Source organism: Typopeltis vanoorti, chromosome 25 (assembly GCF_054136105.1).
Source record: "Typopeltis vanoorti isolate ZY-2024b chromosome 25, IOZ_Tvanoo_1.0, whole genome shotgun sequence".
Taxonomy (NCBI): domain Eukaryota; kingdom Metazoa; phylum Arthropoda; class Arachnida; order Uropygi; family Thelyphonidae; genus Typopeltis; species Typopeltis vanoorti.
Window position 1 is genome coordinate 69,954,834 of NC_143573.1, and position 21,955 is coordinate 69,976,788.

General features: G+C 36.4%; 1 protein-coding gene across 1 annotated transcript in view; it reads right to left on the reverse strand.

The window, feature by feature from the left end:
• Positions 1–21,955, reverse strand: part of LOC150092825 (uncharacterized) — an 82,669-nt gene that overhangs the window by 49,159 nt on the left and 11,555 nt on the right. Inside the window, exons 2-3 of the mRNA XM_090414544.1 lie at positions 20,942–21,062; positions 12,552–15,299 (exon numbers count right to left, since the gene is read on the reverse strand). Coding sequence (XP_090270670.1) covers positions 12,552–15,299; positions 20,942–21,062 — 2,869 coding nt within the window. The remainder of the gene's footprint in view (positions 1–12,551; positions 15,300–20,941; positions 21,063–21,955) is intronic.

The following is a 21,955-nucleotide window of genomic DNA, read 5'->3' on the forward strand; positions in this document are numbered from 1 at the left end:
TTTTCTTTTAACTCCTCAATAGATGACCATGGCAAATTATCTCCCCCTTTGCATGAAATACTGAATCTCGTATCTCCTGCGACCTTCCACCAGGAAGACATCAGAGGAATAACTTGGATACCACTAAACAGTGCTTTTTTTTCTGGAAAAAAAAGGTGCCAGTACTCACCATGAAGATGTTATTACAGCAACTTCCACACTTTTAACATATCCTCCGATATACTCTCATCATCTCTAGATCACTTCTTGCTTTTGGTATCAACTGCAGAATGACGACTTCGGAGCAGCCATGAGTCCACATATTTGCTAGGGTTAAACTGAGTGATAGGAGGTCCTACTATCATAATGAACATCAGTGCAAAAGTTGTCTGTACAAGCAGAGATGACCTAGATGAAGTTACTATAAGATTCATCTGAGAGAAACCCCTTTCACATTCACTGGAAGATATTGCAATTGTGCACAAAGTGTGCTTTAGAGGAAGTAGTATGTCCAGGACTTTATTTTCTTGAAGATATTCATGGAAACCATGAACTGCTTCTCTTTCATTTCAGCAAAATTTGCATGCTAACCTTTTAATTTCAGCTTCACCGAACGTCAGATGCTTCCCAGGATTTTCTGGCCAATATTTGGAATCTAAAATCTTAGCACATTCAGGTAAATCAGCATCATCTCCTTCAAGCAGACACTTTCCAACAGCTTCTTTCAAACTTTTATAGAAAGCAGATGAACTTATTGCAGAACTGTGTCTTTCATTTTTATGGAGCTCAGTCCCTTTGAACTTCATGTTCTTCTGACTTTGAAGAGAAATACTGTAGTATGGACCAGGATTTTCAATTCTTTTTTCAAAAAGTTGAACTATTCTTTATATTCTTTATCTTCCTGTCTGCTTTGTACAAGTCAATATTTCTCTCTTGTAAATCTAGACTTAGTTCACTAAGTTCTTGGAGAACATTACACATAATGCCCAAATCAAGAACAAACTTGCATGACGTTATTTTTCTTAAAAGGCCCTCATAAAGAAAGCGATCTGTTTTGCTTCTTCTGCATCCAGAAAATGATGGACAAGGGCTTCAAAGTCTTGCCACACTGCAGAAACAGTGAGAAAGCTAGATGCAACCCGAGTGTGCTTAAAATTCTGCCAATTTTAAGAAGTTGAAGTTCTAGAGTCGCTGCACATTCCTGTCGTTCCCTAGCATTCTTAGGTGAAGCATGATAAGTCACATAAAGTTTGTCCATGAAACTCTTAAAGCGATTCACTCCTGCCACATTGTTCACTGTGTCACTAACTGACAATTAAAGGCGATGGCTAGCACAATGCCAGAAAACACTAGGAAACTTCTCTTGCATTAGTCACCTTACACTATTATGCACACCAAACAACATGGCTGCGCCATCACAAGTTACAGACAATAAATACTCCTTTAAGTAATCGTCAGATAATCCTAAACACTCAAGATGATCAATTAAAGAGTTTAGAATTCCTCTAGCAGTTACATCTGATAATTCGATCAAATCTAGGAAAAGACTCACAGGAGCCAAAAGTTCAAGAACTATATGAACGATAACAATTAATGTTGTTGTGTTACTCACGGTTTTCGATTCATCAATAAGTAATGATATTTTGTTCTTGGAGTTCACTATATTGTCTATTAATGTTTTTCTCATTTCATGGCTCACAATATTAATGCAAGCATTTGCAGAATGAAAAATATATCCCATGTCTAGGCCATTAAGTTCCTGTAAATTTATTTTGTCCTTAAAGTTGTTAAATGATTGATTTCTCCTCGCAACCTTGTAAGCGGTTTGAAACACTTTTCCTGTTACGTCTTTATTATGAGACAAAGTATTTAAGAAAACTTTCTCCAATGTTTCGTTTTGTGCTTCAGATTTTATTTTTTGGCACGCTTTGTGCACTGCACTCTCCTTATGATCGTAAATCTTTTTTTTAAAGACATTAACTATTGTTTGTGAGATTCTCCAAAATGACTGATTTTACCATTTGCCCACTTCGCTGAAATTTTCATTCCCATGTGTTTATCGATGGTAAGACTTCTGACATCACGACATACTTTACAGCCCAACATTTTATTCTTGATATACAGTCACTTGTTTCTCTCGCAGAAGTCATTTTTCTGCAAAAGTGTCCAACATTTGGGCCAATCATTATCAGAATCTCACAAGTAGATTCAGCAATTTCTGCTTCTTCAGCCTTCCTCATTTTACTCATTGGCATAAAGTAACTACTTATTTTACTCATTTTGAACAATGCCTGTACCGATTTAACTTAGATTAATTCAAAACTTACGTGAATACCTGCCTGTTGCAGAGTAAATGCAGAACTGATAAACTGATATTGGAAGCAATCAGAAGTGAACACAACTTCCTGTTTACAGTTGCGTACCAACCTATGAAACAGGAAAGCAGGGTACCAACTTATGAGTAATCAAAACTGAAAATTCTACCGGAATATTTATAATACATTTTGCTGTCAATAAATCACAAATTTTTAAAAACTAAAAAAAAAAAAAAGGTGCCAGTACTGCGTACCGCCAGAAAAAAGCACTGCCACTAAGGCAGCTGAACCTAATGGAGATCAGGATTGGCTCCCAACCATTGTGTTCGGGAGATGTGCTCCTGGGCAGGTACCTGTTCTTTATCATTTATTCACTAAATTGTATTTAGCTGGCATCCATCCTGCAGCATGGAAAAAAGCCTACAACAATTCCCAAATAGGGAGATAGGTGTTTATCATCAGGCTATCGACCTATTGCTCTCGCATCAGTTTTGTCTGAAGTGGGGAAAAAGGTTATCAACAATTAACTTCTTCAACACCTTGAGAACTGCTATCTAACTGTCGACCACTGATACAGATTTTGCCAGTCTAGATCCACAGAGATCTCTTGACCTGCATTATGCACCATTGGACCTATTCCATGGAAAGGTTTGGAGAAATCTGAGCCACTGTTCCAAGGCTTTTGATAGCATCACCATCTTTATTTCTTACCATCATTTGGGGATGCCCTCATCTTTATACAATTGGATTGCCAGTTTTCTCCGAGATCAATTCCTACATGTAATACTGGATGGTGTTGTCTCTTCAGACTTTCCTGTCGATCTCGGTGTCCGTCAGGGCTTTGTCATGTCACCCAACCTCTTCCTGACTTATATAAATGACCTGCTCTCATTGACTGCAAACTTTATTCATAGGTTTGCTAATGATAGCACACTCCACTTGTTCTACTTATATGACAAGTCTTGCAGTGTGCAACATCTCAAGCTTAAAGATCATCTGTATAATACAGATGATCAGTGCCTGAACAATGATTTTCACAGTATCCTGAGTTGGGATAAAAGCAACCGAGTCAACTTCAATGCTTCTAAAATGCAGTTTTGCTTGTTTTCTTGTAAAAAAAGACCTCAGATCTTTTTTTTAAACTCCATTTTTGATAATGCTCAGCACAACAGTCAAGACCAAATATCTCTTCTTGGACTGACTCTTACTCCAAACCTTTCCTGGTACAAACATATCACTTCTGAAGCATCATCAGCTTCCAAAAACACTTGGCATCCTTTTTCATTCAGGACGGCACTTCTCTGATGAACAGTTACTTACTCTGCATAAATCCCAAATCGGATCAATGCTGGAATACTGCTCTCAAGTTTGGAGTGGTGCACCTAAGACCTACTGAAAATTCTTGCTGATGAAAAGGGCAGTTCGTTGATTAATGACACTTCTCACATAAACTTTCTTCAGCCACTTACAACAGATCAGTAGTTTCTGCATTGTGCCTGTTCTACAGACACTTCCACGGTCAATGGTCGGCAGAACTAGAATCCATTATTATTACTATTACTATTATTACGGGCAACTTCAGGGAGTCATTAGACTCATCGAGGGAGGCCCCAAATCATATTCATCACAACTATTTGACATTCATACAGTATCTATCATACCTCGCCTTAAACTCATTCACTGTCACAGCATCCACCACAGACTCAGGGAGCGCATTCCACTCATTCACTACTCTAAAAGTAAAGAACCCAGCTCTAACACCTTTACTAACCACACTTCTGCCCAGTTTCCATGGATCCTTTCCTATATCATTTATGAACAAATTAAACAGCAGTGGTCCAAGAACAGATCCTTGTGGTACACCACTAGCCACAGGCCGTCTTGTGGACTCTACTCCTGAGTAAACCACTTTCTGATATCTCTCCGTCAACCACCCTCCTATCCATCTCACCAACCCTATGTCCATTCCCATATGCTGCAATTTACTGATTAGAATTCCATGTGGTATCCTGTCAAAGGCCTTAGCAAGGTCCAGTAGAATCACCGTAAACCCATTACCAGTTCAGCCGTCACTGTGTTATAATACGTGAGCAAGTTACTGAGGCATGACCTACCCTTCACAAAACCATGCTGTCCCCGATACAGTATCCCATTTTCTTCTATCCAATCTTGTATTTTCCTCTTGACTATTTTCTCTAAGACCTTGATAATGATTCCTGTTATGCTGATTGGCCGGTAATTTTCAACAGCAGCCTTGGAACCACCTTTGTGCAGTGGAACTATTTTCCCCTCTTTCCACCCCCTTGGGACTGACCCAGTCCTGAGGCTCAAATTAAACAAAATGGTCAAGGGCACTGACAATTCTTTGGCCACTTCACTTACGACACGAGCTGGTATACCACCCAATCCCACAGATGTATTGACATTGAGGTTCTGTAATAGACTAGTTACCTCTACTTCATTCATCACAATTCCAGTATAAGTTGGTTCTTCCATTCCTGCAAAGTCACCACCTGGATGATATACTCTTGCAAAGTGCTCGCTCAGTAACTCCACAATATCGACTGATTCGGTTACCTCCCTACCCTCAGCATTTTTTAAGATCATTCTACCATGAGCATTTTTCCTTTTACTTGCAACATATTGAAAAAACTGTTTCGGATTCTCTTTAGCCTGCGTGGCCAATTTCCTTTCGTAATCTGCTTTTGCTTTTCTTACCACCCTTGTTACCATCCTGGCCTGAGCTTTATACTGTTCCTGCACCTGATGGTCACCCTTCTCCTTAAATTCCCTCCACAATTGTTTCTTTTTTTGCAGCTCAAGCTTGATAGTGTTATTCATCCATTTAACCCCTACTTGATTTATTATTCAGACTCTTGGTATACAGTCAACCATTGCCTCCTGCAAACAGTTCTTAACCACCTCCCATGCACTATCAATATCCAGCCCTTGCAGTTTTACATGCTATGGCATTGAGCCAAGCACACACCTAAGCTTGTCATACTTACCAGCCTGGTAATTCCACATGTACCCTGTCTTAATTGTAAATTCGACTCCTTTAGCCACCTCCCAAGTCATGACCTTATGGTCACTCTCACCAATTGGTGGCAACATGGTCATGTTCGTTACAGCCACATTCTCGGTTGCAATTACTAGGTCCAGCACTCTCTGCCCCCTGGTATTTTCCAATACATGTTGCCGTAGATAGTTGTCCCTTAATAACCGCATAAAATCCAATTCCTTCCTCCCATGTGCCCTCTCCTCTTTCCAGTCAATGTTACCATAATTGAAATCACCCATAATAATTATCCTCCTTCCACTCATTTCTTCTATTTGCTTATGCATACTATCCCCACCATCCACTCCATCACCTGGTCTATAGCAGCACCCAATTGTATATTTTGTTCTGCTGGATTCTATCTCACACCAAACAGCCTCAAATGTGCTTTTTTCCCCATCATGCAGTTCAACTTCTATACTCCTTGGCTGAAGATCATCAGCTATCATCAATAACACTCCTCCCCCCTTTTTATTCACCCTGTCACTCCTGAACACGCTATACCCGTCGCATTCAATCCCACTAGCTTTATCATCTTCTGTCAGCCATGTTTCACTAATACCGACAACCTGTGGCCTGGAAGTGCCAACCATGGCAAAAAACTCTTCCTTCTTGTTCCTAATACTCCTGGCATTAGTGTACATGAATTGCAGAAGCCGATTTGTTCCATCCCTACTTTGATGCCTTATACTAACTATCCCATTCTGATTTGTTGTCCTTCGTACTCACTCGGGCATAATATACTCATTCATACACTCAACTGCCTCCCTAAAGTCTGCATATCTACTTAATAAATCCCTTAATTAATAAAAATAAATACCCCTCCTTAATAAATCTAGTTTCCCTGAGTCTGTACATCCACATCATTCATCAACACTTTTTCAAGCCTCCATACACCAACTCCATTCAAATGTAACCCATCCATCTTCTATAAGTCTTTTCGCCCATCAAACTCATTCCACACATCCAAAAATTCCACACCACTCTCCATGCATAACCCACGCATAAAGTCATTGGCAATTATGGCCCTCCTTCTAAACACTTCACTGTCATACTGCGGTAAAATACTCACCATCCTAACTCTCTCACTCTTCTCTTTTGCTACCTCAAGTAATTCCCTCACATCCTCTATCATTTCCATTTTGTCCTCTTTCAAATCATTTGTTCCTGGCACGATTATCATCTCTTTCACCCTCTGTTTTTGCACTCGAATAGATTCGCTGACGTCCTTTATGTTTGCACCCGGCTGGTACGACTTCGTCAACTCTCAACTATCACACCTCTTAATAGCGAATCCCTATACAGTACTCCCTCCTTCATTTTATTGACGTTTACGAACATTCTATTATTTCCCGTCACAGACTTTCGCTGGTTATTAGTCGGTACGTTCAGCACACATTTTTCCATACACTCCAGTTGCCTTTTTGCTCTGTGTATCGCTCCGTTCAAACGCGCAATTTCACTACTCGCATTTATCTCACCATTTTCATTATCGATCAAATCATCCATTCTTTCTGTGTTTCTACCTTCATTTACATTTTCGGCAACGCTCTCACACCTATCTGGCACTACCACGCAATTCTCTAGCACACCGCCATTTTCTATATTCTGACTATCGTTCACGATATCGCTCTCGACACACGAAACACGCTTGAAGTCCTCATTCTCTTTACACTTTTTACACATATTAACTCCACTATCACTTTCTAACCAGACTCCCACCGCTCTTCGCAAGGCATACATCTCACAGACAGCACATTGCATAAATTCGTTTACATCAAAACTCTTAAACAAACATGGCGAACAAACAAAAAGCAAACAATACTACTTAAAATTCTAGTAAAATATCTAATGTTAACACAAAATAATACTAATCTTTTCAGGAGCTCTCGACAAGCCGATGATCTAATCAGTGCGACACCAAGCGGACGATCCATTATGCCTCCCTTTCAGTTGGATCTAGAAACTCATGCAACAGCTGCTCAACATCCCTTTACAGTCGAACTGCATACACACCAAACCTTTAGGGGGAGGCCTCCTCTAAAGTATTTCCAAAGGACTACAACCTCCAACAGTTCAAGAAGAATATTCAACACATTACTCTACTCCTGACCCCCTCTCCAAACACAGTATATGTTTACTATAGGCTCATCTGCCTTCTGTGTGTGAAACACACACACACACACACACACACGAGGAGGAGGGGTTAGAAAGTTCTGATAAACACCTAGAACAAAAATTAACTGGTGTGGTTATATCAGCTGCTTCAATATCATTTTTGTTCTAGGTGTTTATCATAACTTTTCAGACCCCCCACCTCATATATGTAAAAAAAATAAATAAAAATAATAACAAAATAAACAGCTATTTCGGCCTAACCTAGCATTTTATCCATTCGTTCACATTCTTGACTTGAGAGAAAATATTGTTTAAATTGATATTATCAATCTCTCAGGGGACCCTGTAACCCCTAGAGAGCGCGTCCCCTGGGTGGCGGATAGGGGAGCCCACCATATGTGTGTGTGTGTGTGTGTGTACATGCGCATGCATGTGTGTGTGTGTGTGTGTGTGTATATATATATATATATATATATATATATATGTGGCGATTAGTTTTTACTCGGTTGTTATACATTTCAAAAAATAGATTTAATGACTCCAAGACCGAGATAACATATAAAGATTTTAATGATAAATACTACTAGTTTCGGCATATAGCAGCCTTCTTCAGGTATTTATAAAGGAAAGGAATACTAATAAACATTGAATTATTTAAATAAACAAACTGGAAATTACAGGTACAAATTGCCTCACATAATCGATACATAAAAACGTTGTATTTTTCAAGTTGTTCCAACTGGCGTGCCATTGTTTGTTGCAATTGTGCGTGCAAGTTCACGTGAACGCCAATATTGAATAACTGCAGCATGGCTATCTGGGATGTTATAACTTAAATTATTATTTAAGTGGACCGGATTCAGTAGGATTTCCCGTGATTCTACGATTTTTCTTTCAAACTCATCTTCACAGCGAAAAATATTTTCTGATCTATTCCAGCATACAGAGTGGCTTTGTTGGTCATCATTAGGATTATTTGAAAAAAGAACATGACTGGATAAAGCAGTTGCATGAGATCTTTTGTATGAGATGTCTCTCTTATGCTCTTCTATGCGTTGTTCAATAGATTTGTTAGTTTGACCAAAGTATGGGATATTGCAATCACACCACAATTTATATACTCCAGGGTACTTAAGGTTGTGATGAGTAGGTTTTGGATGGCTGATTAGAGAGCGGATTTTTGGAAGTGTGGTGAAGAAGGTCCTGATATTATATTTTTTAAGGACTTTAGCTATTTTCTTAGAGACTGTGCTAATGTATGGAATAGAGATGCTACCTTTAAAATTAATAGTCTCTGTTGTGCACTGCTTAGGAGGGTTCAGAAGAAGTTTCTTAATTGTTTTTTCAGAGTATCCATTTTGTTTAAAAATAAGAGTGAGGTGATTCATTTCTTTTTGTAGTTCACCATATATATATATATATATATGGTGGGGTGGTCCGAATATACTGAATAAGGACTCGTGGACCAACAGGGCCATAAGGGGCAATCATCTTGATTGTAAGGGAAGCGGCACTCCCATGGACCCCTAGCTGGATCTATCCTCTCCTTCTTCTACTTTGAGGAAGACTCACTTACTTTAATCTTTCCTATAAGGCCTTATCAGCCAACTCTTCTTACTTTATGACCCTTGTGCTATTAGAGTACTCGAGGGCCATGGGGTCTTTTCATTTCTGGCCTTACAACTATGTCCTCTCTATAAACCTTACTATATTTCTTCTATAATCTACCCTTTCCCCTTCAATATACCCTATTCCTTCTATGGGTTTAAATTCAGAAGAAGGCGAGTTCAGAAGCCTTAAGGTAGAAGCCCTACCACTGAACTATTCCATCGTCAGGCTAGTCCCCTGACATGGAGAACATAACCATACTTGTAAGCTGACAGAAAAAGACAATCGGATTGAATCTATGGGAAACGACCCTGGAATGGAAAAGGGAAAACGAAAATGGAAACGACAAAATATAATACACATAGCAAACTGGAATGTAAGAGGAATAGCATATAAAGAAATAGAATTAGACCATTTATTAAATGAAAGAAATTTTAAAATAGCAGTAATCACTGAAACAAAAAAGAAATTAAAAGGAATTATGAGAACTGAAAATTTTAATGTGATATACAGTGGAGTCGACAGAGACCAAAGAGCACAAGCAGGAGTCATGATTTGGATTCATAACTCCCTTTCAAAACAGTTAAAACATTATAAATTATGGAATGAAAGAATAATAGGAGCTAGAATAAAAATAGATAGAGGCTATTTAACAATAATTGGTTTATATGCCCCAGAAGAAGGAAGAGAACAGGATAATATTGATTTTTATAATCAGCTACAAAACATATATAATAAAATAAATAAAAATGATTACATAATTTTAGCAGGAGACTTAAATGAAAGAATTGGAAACACGAAAATTAATAATAATATAGGAATACATGGAGAACACACTCTAAACAGAAATGGTAAAAAATTGATTGACTTTGTAGTTTATAATAACCTAAAAATAATGAATTCCTTCTATAAACATAAAGACATACATAAATATACTTTGGCAGCAAGAGGATGGAAATCAATATTAGATTACTTCATATTAAATGAAAAGACATCAAAATTTTCACTAGATGTTAGAGTTCACAGAGGAGATGAAATAAGCAGTGACCACTTCCTTGTTAAAATAAAATTAAGATTACCACCTAAATGGCTACAAGTAACAAGAACAGAAAGAAAAATTGAAACATTTGTTTATAAAACTAGACTATTGAATGACACAAATGTACAATGGCTATATGAACAAAGAATTAACCAGTATCTAGATAAAATAAAATAAAATGAAGAAATAGAAATAGAATGGCTTAATATAAAAAACGATACTAAATGCAGCAGCAAATGAAAGCTTAGGAAAGACCAAAAAATTCAATAAAAGAAAAAAACTGAAGATCTGGGATGATACAATCAAAGAAATAATCAAAAAGAAAAAAGAAGCCTATCACAAATGGTTAAGCAGTAAAAGATTAGAAGATGAAATAGAATATAAAAGAATAAGAGCCATAGCTAAAAGAGAAGTCAGAAAAAGACAGAGAAACATGGAATAAATTTGTTTCTAATTTAGAACATGATTTATATAAAATAAGACCCAATGTATATAAGATTTTGAAACACCTAAATGCAGATACCAAAGAAAACATAAAATTAAACACTGAATTGAAACTAGAAGAATTTCTAAATTACTACACAGAACTGTGGACAGACAAATATTTTAAAAAAGACAACTAGCAAACAATTAACGAAAATGAAAAGGAAATAACTGAAGAAGAATTAGAAATCAGCCTGAAAGAAACAAGAAACGGAAAATCACCTGGAGAAGATAAGCTAGGTTCAGAACTATATAAATATGCAGGAACAAGATTCAAAGGAAGACTCTTATTATTTTTAAATAAAATTTACTCAACTGGTATCCCCCCCCCAACAGAATGGAAAAAAGCAATTGTGATTCCTATCTTTAAGAAAGGTAATAGAGATGACCCTAAAAACTATAGAGGTATCAGTATACTAAATTCATGTTACAAAATATACAGCTGAATCTTAAATAACAAACTAATGAAATATTCCGAAAACTTTATTCTAGAGGTACAAAATGGATTTAGAAAAGGACGATCATGTATAGACCCAGCCTTCTGCCTAAAATTAATAATAGAGAAAAGAAGAGAATATAATTTAGAAACACATATTGCATTTATTGACTTTGAAAAAGCATTTGACAAAGTTAAAAGAAACATATTAAAAGAAAGACAAATACCAAATAATATCCTAAAAGCTGTCATAAGTATATATGAAAATAATCAAATACAAATAAGATTAAATCATGAACTATCATATACAAGAGAGATAAACCAAGGGGTCCGACAGGGATGTCCCCTCTCAGCAACTCTTTTTAATATCTACTTAAATGAAATAATAATAAAATGGAGTAAAAATTTACATCAAGGGATTAAACTTTCACCTACAGTTAACTTAAACACTCTCCTCTTTGCAGACGACCAAATAATAATTACAAATTCTGAAGATAACTTACAAAAAGCTATTTTAAATCTAAATGAGATATCCAAAGATTATGGTATGATAATATCAACGGAAAAATCAAAAACTATGGCCTTTAAAGGACAAGATCCAGCAAGAAAACTAAAATAGTATTAGATAACAAGATCTTAGAACAGGTGAATGCATTTAACTACCTAGGATGTATGATCACTTATGAAAATGAAAAAGCTATAAACATAAAAATTGCAAAATATTTAAAAATAACAGGAGTAATTAACTCTATATTTAAACCAAACCTAGTTCAAAAACAAACCAGGCTAAAAGTATACAATACATTAGCCCTACCGGTCTTAATGTATGGAAGCGAAATCTGAACAATAAAACAAAAAGACAAACAAAGATTAACAACAGCAGAAATGAAGTTTATGAGAAAAACTGCAAAGTATACCCTATTTGATCATAAAAGAAACGAAGATATTATGAAAGAATTAAACCAAGAACCAGTAATTGAAAAAATTAAAAAATATAAACATAAATAGATGGAACACGTTCAAAGAATGAAAACAGAAAGATAACCAAAACAAGCCTTAAAGTACAAGCCATTAGGAAAAGAAAACCAGGACGTCCTCTTAAACGATTCAACGATGACTTCTAAGGCCGGAACAGGCCATACTAGGCCTAAATCCTTGATACGTATGGTGATGATGATGTGATATTATCAATAGGGCATTGCAGAAGAGGAAGAAAATTTCTGATGTCTGTTATAATCATGTATGATAAGTGCACAAGGTTCTATTACTATCCACGTGTTTATAACTTCAAATTATAAACTATTATAGTTATTACAATTTTATAAGTTATTATTTATGATGAAACAGGACTGGTATAATCAAACATTCCTTGCTACCTTCAAATAAAAAAAGTTTCCATGGTTTCAAGATGACTACATTACAAACATGCAGCATCACATATGTCACATCCATGCAAAATAATTTTTTTTGTTTGTTTTGTTTTGGAAAAAAGAAAATAATATTCATAATACTTACTTGTTGGTAGCCTATGCCTCTCAAGATTTCTTGAACGATTATATGACCGAGACATTTCCATTCTTCTTTGTTCTTCCAAAGAGACATGTTTCTTAGCTGATAACATTCCCTTCCTCTGGGCTTGGCTTATATCTTGTTTAAGCAACCTATTTTTCTCAGCTGATAGTAACTGTCGATTTCTATCAGCTGGTGGTGGAAGTCCATTCCTCTCACTTGAATATGACAACTTATTTCTCTCATTTAATGGCACTGTTTTTCTTTCTGAGTTAAACTGTGAAGGTACTCTGTTCTTTTGTGTTTGCTGTGGTGGTGGCATTCTGTTCCTGTCAGCTTGCTCTTGTAAGTGCATTCTGTTCCTGTCAGCTTGCTCTTGTAAGTGCATTCTGTTCCTGTCAGCTTGCTCTTGTAAGTGCATTCTGTTCCTGTCAGCTTGCTCTTGTAAGTGCATTCTGTTCCCTTCACCCTTGGGTAGCATTCTACTCCTTTCAGCTTGTGGTGGTATTCTGTTCTTTTCTGTTTGAGGTGGTAGCTTACTGCTCCTTTCAGTTTGGGGTGGTGGCTTTCTGTTCCTTTCAAACTGGGATGATGATGATCTATTCTTTTCTGACTGGAGTGGTGGCATTCTAGTTCTTTCAGCTTGGTTTAGTGGTATTCTTCTGTCAGCTTTGTGTGAAAACATTTCAGATTCATTTGAAAGCATTCTGCTTCTTTCAGTTTCACTTGATGATATTTTGTTTCTTTCAGCTTGGGGTTGTGGCATTTTGTTAATTTTGACAACTACTGGGTGTTTGGTCCGCTTTGCTGTCGGCTGAAACTGACTCCTCTCAGAATGAGATGAATGAATGTTCTTCTCACCTGAGAATGGCAACTTGTTTCTCTCTGATGAGAGTGAAAGTCTATTCCTCTCAGCTGAAGGCAGTACTCTTTTCTTTTCTATGCCTATATGACTTCCTCTCCTCTCATCTGATGAAGCTGATTGTTTACTCTTTTTGGGTAAAGAAGGATAGCTTTCAGTTTTTGTTAACCTTTTTGTTTCAACAGGTAATAACATTCTCTTTCTTTCAGATGTTAATGACCTGTTTTCAACAGACACACCTTTTATATCTTTTCTAAAATCTTTTTCTCTTGAACTAGATATACCACCTGATAATCTTTGATTTGAACTAGCACCTGATGAGAATTTCTTTCCATCAGAAACATTTGACAATAACTGAGATTTACTTTTCATAGGTTTTTCTAATGATCGATAAGAAGTTGGAGTCCTATCATTTGTATTTTGTTTTGGAAGTCTGTTCTTCTCAGTTGAAAATGAGGTCTTTCTTTCTACATAATTAGATTTATTTCCAGTGGTTTGGTTGTAAGGTTTTCTGTCATTCATATATGACTGTTTTGATAAATTTCCATCAACTAAACTTAAGTTTGCTTTACCTGCAATTTTTGAGTCTCTTTCAAACTTTTCCATCTTTGATTTTTTATATCTTTCAGGAGTGTTTAACATATTTCTATTTTGATGATGATCAATATCATACTCCTCCTCTTCACCATCACAATAATCAGATTCATCATCATCATCACCATTCTGACAATCACGATTACCATAATAGTCATTGTCACTTTCATCACTGTAGTTATGACCACTATTAACAGGTCTTTTGTTTTTTCTATCCAATAAATACCTTTCATCTGTTCTTGTTTCTTCTTCTTCTTCTTCCAAATAATCACTTTCTTCTGTGTTATCAAATTTTCTATTAGTAGGAACTGAACTACTCTTCTTAAGTGAATCACAATTTCTTAAGGATTTTGGAGGTTCTCGTTCCAACTTTTTTTCAAAACCAGAATTGTTATGTGTGATTACAGCTTGATGGTTATTTGTCTGAGAAAGTTTTAATCTTCTATCCCATGGGTTTAAAGACTTTTTTTGTAATTCTGAATGTAAAATACCAGAAGTTCTTGGTTTATTTTGTGTTTTATTATGTTCCAATTTTGGAATTTTATGTTTTGTTTCTGCCAAAATTAAATTATCATCTGCTTCAGCAAGTGCTCTAGAATTAATTAGATATGTTCTATTTTTCATATTATTTACAAAAGATTTATTTGAAATTCCTTGAGAAATTTTTGTCTTCTCTGTTTTTGCTGAGGAACATCTTTGTTTTCTCAATTTTTCCTCTAACTTCATCTGTTTTTCCTTTTTAGTCAATGGCCGATCATCTTCATCCTGATCATCATCGTCATCAGGAATTTCAACAGGTTCATGCTGCTTTTGAGCAGCTACCTTCAAAAGGTCACAAAAGCTCATATTAGGAGCATTTCTTGGCTTCAGTCTTTCATGATGCTTATTGGCAGAAATGTTCTCCTTCTTTGAAAGTGAGTGAACTGAATGACTTCTACCATGGAATGAAATGTCTTCTCCAGTATTGTTTAACATTTCATCATCATCATCATCATCATCTAGTTCTCTGGCATTCTCCTCATTAACCTTGGATTTCCTTTTTCTTTTACGTGGCAACATTTTTTCAGCTTCTTCCAACTGGATTCTGGCTTTCATCCTCTCTACTGTATCAGTAAGCATCCTTCGTTGTAGCTCTAACTCAGTTTTTTTCTTAGATTCTAGTTCGTCCTCAGTAAGTTTTATTTTACTGAAATCATTATCCTTTGTTCTAGATGCCATGACTTTTGCTGCCTTGTTGCTTTTGGAATTCTGTGCTCTGAGTTTAAAAAGGCGTTCTTTCTTTCTTTTGGCAGCATACTCTGCAAATAATTTATTTATTTATTAATTGTGAATATAAATAAAGATTTCAAACAGCTATTTTTTTAATTATGCATACATACATACATACACTAGGAAATCATATTGGAGATTTAATGGAATATATACAGCACTAGGAAAGGATTAAAAACTATTTTTAATGTTTCCAGTATTTTGTCTCAGTCACTGAGCCATCTTTAGGGATTACAAATAACTCTTGTAACACACACTCAAATACAACACAATACTAAGTGAAACATGTGGGTGACTCAAGTACCATCTAGGTGGTGCACCCTCTATGGGCATTTGTAGGTGGCCTAGGATATAAAGTGAGACCTCTGACAATTAATGTTTAATAAATTTTGGGAAGTTTTATGCAACAGTATTTATTTAAATTCAGTTAATTTATGAGGGCTGCCACAGATTCTAAACACAGTCTTTCTTTTTTGAATTTACTATGAAGCATGGTGGTTTTCTCCAGGAGATCATGTGGATTGTATCCAAAACATGGCCTGCAAGGCCAGATTGACCATAGTTGTGATTGTAGATGTATGATTTGTGTTCTAAATAGATGATTGCTGATCTACCTGTCTGTCTGAAGTAAGCCAGCTTGCAGGAACCAGGTACTTTATATACTCCAGACACTAAGACAGGAGGGAGCTGATCTTTGGTAGAACGGATAAGGGTAGCAAGTTTACAGTGGGGCTTAAAAGCTGTGTAGAGGTCGTACTTTAAGGACCTAGCCATTTTTTTTGATGTGCCACAGATGTAGGGATGGTGATGGCATTTCTGAAATCCTTCTGAAAAGATCCAGGGAACTGAGGAGGAACTGATTACTTTTTTAATTCTGTAATTGCTGTAGCCATTGGAAAGGAGCTGATCTTTGGTAGAACGGATAAGGATAGCAAGTTTACAGTGGGGCTTAAAAGCTGTGTAGAGGTCGTACTTTAAGGACCTAGCCATTTTTTTTGATGTGCCATGGATATAGGGATGGTGATGGCATTTCTGAAATCCTTCTGAAAAGATCCAGGGAACTGAGGAGGAACAGATTACTTTAATTCTGTAATTGCTGTAGCCATTGGAAAGGAAGGTGTTCTGTATGTGGTTGACTTCGGTTGAAAGGAAGGGAACAGATTGTGGGCTTTATTGGTTAGAGTTTTAATAATGCCATATTGTTGGGGGAGGGGGGGGTTGTAATGTATCTGTCTGTGAGTGGGTTTTCTATATACAGTGAATGAAAGGTTGCCATTAGTAAGGCATGCTACTAAGGTGTCTAGAAAGGGTAAACTGTTGTTATTTACCTTTTCCATTGTAAATTGGATTCCTGGATGTAGGCTATTGAGGTGACTGAGGAAGGAGTCACCTCAATAGAGAAGGACATGAGGCCATATAGAAAACACATCATCTACATATCTTAGCCAGATAGAAGGTTTGAGAGGAGCTGAGTCTATAGCTTGTTTTTCAAAATTTTCAATGTAAAAATTGGCAAGAGTGGGTGGGGGGAATCCATAGTGGTTCCCACTATTTGTTTGTAAATTTTGTTCTTCCAAGAAAAATAACCATAAGTGATGGCAAAGGAAAACAGATCTAAGATATCAGAAGGAAAAACTTTTTTAAGTGTTAAAGTGTCATTTAAAGGAATATTGGTAAACAGTGAGATGATGTCAAAGCTTACCAATATATCTGTATTATTTAAAGTTAGATTTTCAATCAGGGTTTTAAAATGGGTAGAGTTTTTTTTTATATAGGATGTGGTAAATCCAGATGTGATAAGCCAGCTGCTTTGACAATTTGTACATTGAAAAAAAAATTTACATTACAACAGAAAAAAAAGCTCAAACCTTTCGGTTCTTGTCTCCCCCCCCCCCAGATATATGGTTTACCTAAAATCTACTATAGGTCTTGGGGGGGGGGGGGGGGGTTAGGTTTGTAAATTTTAGGTAAACCATATATCTGGAGGGGGGGGGGGGAGACAAGAACCGAAAGGTTTGAGCTTTTTTTTTCTGTTGCAATGTCCAGTAGCCAGCAGGATACTCTCTTAAGTAAGTTTTTTAATTTTTTATCTTGCGTTTTTGTGGGATCGTGGTATAGTGGAATGTAGGTAGTGCAATCTCAGAGAATATTCCGTGTCATTAAGGATGACTGTGGCATTATCCTTATCTGGTCTAGTGATGACAATACTTTTTCTTTCCATAACTTTCTGAGAGCAGCAAGTTGGCCAGAGACTTTTTGAAGGCAACAACTGAGAGAGGATGTTGGCCACGTTAAGTCTGATGTTATTGACTATTTCCGACACTAAGCAACAGCTTCCGCATTCGATGTTGTACATTATGTCTCGCAGTGGCACTTCTTTTGGTGCAACAGCAAAATTGTGGCTGAGGCTTATGGAACTGAGGGCATCTTCGTTGAGCCTTTTTGAAGATAGATTAATTCACTACTGTCTGGAACAGCTGAATTTGTAGTTGTAGTTTAGATTTACACAGGTTGTTATACTTTTTGATGTGCTTATTTTTTATTTTTTGGAATTCTTTTTGTGCAGAAGCTTCTGAAATGTCCAAGAGATTTGGACCAAAGTTCAGAGTTGAGTATCTCGGTAAGCACTGATTGTAAAGAGCTGATGAACTGCGTTCGTCGCAGAGAGGCTGGTGCGTGTTGTGGCAATCTCAAGGCTGTCACATTTGTATATATACGGAGAGTTATTTTCAACTGAAATTTGATTTTTAGTTTGGCACAGTTAGGTATCACTCATGTCCCGACATCTTTTTAGAAAAGCTAGCCAACTTAATTGCTTAGATAAGTGTAGTTTCGACTTACCGTATTGTCTTGATTTGTGTGTGCTATTTTATATTTCAATGAAAAAGAAGAGCCAAAATCTCCAAAATCTCTGGCTTTAATTTTCTGGAGTAAAGTTCCATCAATGTGGTTTACAGCTGGATTTAATCTTTTCACTCCAATTTAGATAACAGATTAATCTGTTTAAATAGATTAATGATATAAGCTTTTCATGTGGTACTAATATAATAATATCCTGTACAAGGGTACATGTCAGGAATTTGACAATGTTATGATAGAGAAGATAAGTATCATCATGAACATGGCAGAATGAAAGAGGCTACTGAAAAATGATTTTTCAGTAGCCCCTTTCTTAAGTAAGTTTTTCAAGTGCTCGATTTTAGGGAGGCATCACAAATGAATGCTTTCAGTAAGACTAGATGACAGTTGTTGAATGTTATTTGCAGAAGCCAGATTGTCTTATTAAAAAAAAGTTCTCTCTCTCCAGGAACTATAAAAGATAAGAGTTAACAATTTTTGACAGAATCTTGCACAAGCAGCTGGTAACTGCTTTGTAATTCATTGAGATGATTTGGGATTCTTCCTTGACTTAAGAAATCAATAATAATTGCCTTTTGCCAGGTATCCAGAAAAACATCCTCACATAATTCATCTGTTCCAGCAGCAGTTGGGCAGTATTTAAGAAAAGCAGCTTTCATTTCTTCTTTCGTGAACAACCCATTGTATTCTTCTATACCACTCACAGAAAACAGAATTTGCTGTTTTTCTGCTTTACAGTTTTGAGCAAGGAACTGCAAGGGATTTTCCCTTTGAGCTCCTTTCCCCCTGTTTCACCAAGCAAAATAACTCCCAGGTGTAAACCCTGTAACTATCTCTCAACAATTTAAAAGTCTCAATCATATTATCACCTCTTCTTCTATCTACCAAACTCTGCAGTCTACATTCCCTCAGTCGATCCTCATAACTAACATTGTACAGTCCTGAAACCATCTTTCTTATCTGCCTCTGTACCATTTCCACAGTTAATTCATCCCCTTCAAATCTTGAAGACAAAATTTGAGAACAATAATCCAAGTGTGGTCTGATCAGGGCTTTATATAATGGAATGACAACTCTTATCTCAGCAGGTCAACATCCTCAATATTGCAGCAATCATCTGGGTTGCCATCACCACCTTTGCAATATGTTCCCTGAATTTCAAGTTTCTATCAAATCACCACCCCCAGATCTCTTGCCTCCCCTATTTCCTCTAGTACAACTCCTCCAACAGAATGCAGCCTCTCATCAATGTATCCCAAACTTCAAGACTTTACATTTTGATGCATTAAACTTACACCCCATTCATTTGCCCATCTATCCAGTTTACTCAAATCCTCTTGCAGGGATGCCACATTTGCACTATTACTAATAACCCTTCCTAGCTTCACATCATCTTCAAACAACTATCCACCTGCAATCCACTGACAATGCAGTGGGTTGCAGATAAACAATACAGGTCCCAGTACTGAGCCTTGTGGGACCCCACTTGTAACTTTCTGCCTCCTTGATATTGTCCCACCATACACAACTTTCTGATACCCATCAGATAGCCAATCCTGAATCCAGCTGACTAACCTGACATCTAAACTCATGTGATGTAACTTAAATATCAGCTTATCATGTGGCACTCTGTCACATGATTTTTTTGCAAAATCAAAAAAAAATTGGTAGAATCTGCCTTTCCCCCATCAACTGCTCGTGTGACGTTATTATAAAAGGCAATCTTATTACTAAAGCAAGAGCATCCCTTAACAAATCCATGTTGACTCTCACAGATAACATTACCCTCATCAGCCCAATGCTGTATATGGTCCATCACTAATTTCTTCAAGATCTTAATGACTATGATGAAACACAAACTGGTTGTATGAATTGACTATTTAGGAAATGTTGATCAAGTATCTGAGAAAAAACCATTTTAATACCAACTTAAACTGTTGGCAACTTCGGGGTACAGTCCTGTACTCTGAAGATGCCAACAGTTTAAGTTGGTGAAACAAGTTGGTATTAAAATAGTTTTTTTTCAGATACTTGATCAACATTTCCCAAATAGTCAATTCACATAGCTTCTGTGGTCAAGAAAAAATATTGTTTAATGCAAACTGGTTGTTTGTGGTTGGAAGGTGATAATTTTACTAGACTAATATTGAAGAGATTATTTAAAGAATGGAGAAGGGAGAAAGAAAAATCTATCACTGGAAGTTCTACAAATATGTTGTCAGCAAGAGAATGAGAAGTAGGTTTTTTATATGGAAAATGATAGGTAAGTGAAATTCCTTGTGTGACAGTGTTGGGAACTTCAACAGTGTAAATTAAATTTATACTGTTGATAGTTAACATCAGAGATATATTTATTACCTCACTGGGTGATATTTTTCATGATATCTCCTAATTCTATGAATATCTGTTAATAACAGTTTAAAAATAATTTGCAAAAATCCATTAATAATCAGCATCTCACTTCATTCCACTATACTTATCTGTGGAACATTTAATACATTTATAATCAGCCATAAGGTTCAAAATGCAACAAAAATGAAGGGCAAATTAACTGAAATTTTCAATTATTTTATTTTCTGTTTCACTAATTCTAATACTGAATTAAAAAGTGTCCCACAACTCTTGTTCTCTCACATGCGATGGTTATCAATTTTGTTGAATTTATCCTTTAAATTTCTGAAGTATCACTGTTAAACTTAATATGGAAGAACAGATTAGAGTTCTCAAGGGCATCACTATATACAGGAATGTTCATCCTAATTCTTTACGTAATTATACATTAAACTCTTTAAAAGTGAATTATTAAAATTACCTTTTTCAACTTCTTCTTTTTGTTGTTTTTCCAAAAATGCTTTTACTGCTTTAGATGCTACTCCACTTCTTGGTTCCTTTTTAGCTGGGGCTAAAGATGTACTGTATCTTTTAACTGTTGACTAAAAAAAAAAAAAAAATAACATATAATTTCTTCAAAAATTACTCCACAAACTTAAAAAAAAAAAAAAAAATTATGTGTACTACTTCAAGCATCTTTAGTGAATTTGCTTTTGGTAATTTTATTGATATAAAAAAAAAAAATAGTTAAAGCTATAATACTGAGGAGAGAGTTTATTAAGATTTGGTCACCTCGGTTCCTTCTTGATGGGGAGGAGGTGGAAAGGATCCAGAGGCGAGTGACTAAGATGATAGCAGGACTATGGAATGAACCATATGAGAACAGGTTGAAGATTTGCGGGTTGCAGAAACTAGTTGATAGGCGGAAAAGGGGAGATATGATTGAGACATTCAAATTGCTAAAAGGATTCTATAAGATTAATTCAGAGGATATTTTTGAGATCAGGACTGGTGGTGGGAGAACTAGGGGACACTTATGGAAACTGGGCAAGAGTGTGGTTAGCAGGGGTGTTAGAGCTGGGTTCTTTACTTTTAGAGTGGTAAATGAGTGGAATAAGCTGCCAGAGTCAGTTGTGGGTGCTATGACAGTGAGCAAGTTCAAGGCAAGGTATGATAGATACTGTGAGAATGTCAAATAGTTGTGTGGACGTGGAGTTTAGGGCCTCCCTCGATGAGTCTAAGGACTCCCTGGAGTAGCCCGAAATAATAATAATAATAAAAGATAGACCTTGATCCCAAAAATCCATCATGGCATCAGTTTGTGAATTCCATGGATGTGCAATGTCTCTTTTTAGCTCTATAAAGCAGGGAGGCTAGGTTAAGTTATCATGGGACTGGGTGGGTAGACAGGTGAGTTAACAGTACAAACTACATTTGTTTGAGAAGGTTTAGTCAGCAGTACCAAGATGTTTCAGTTTCAGTACAGCTTACCACA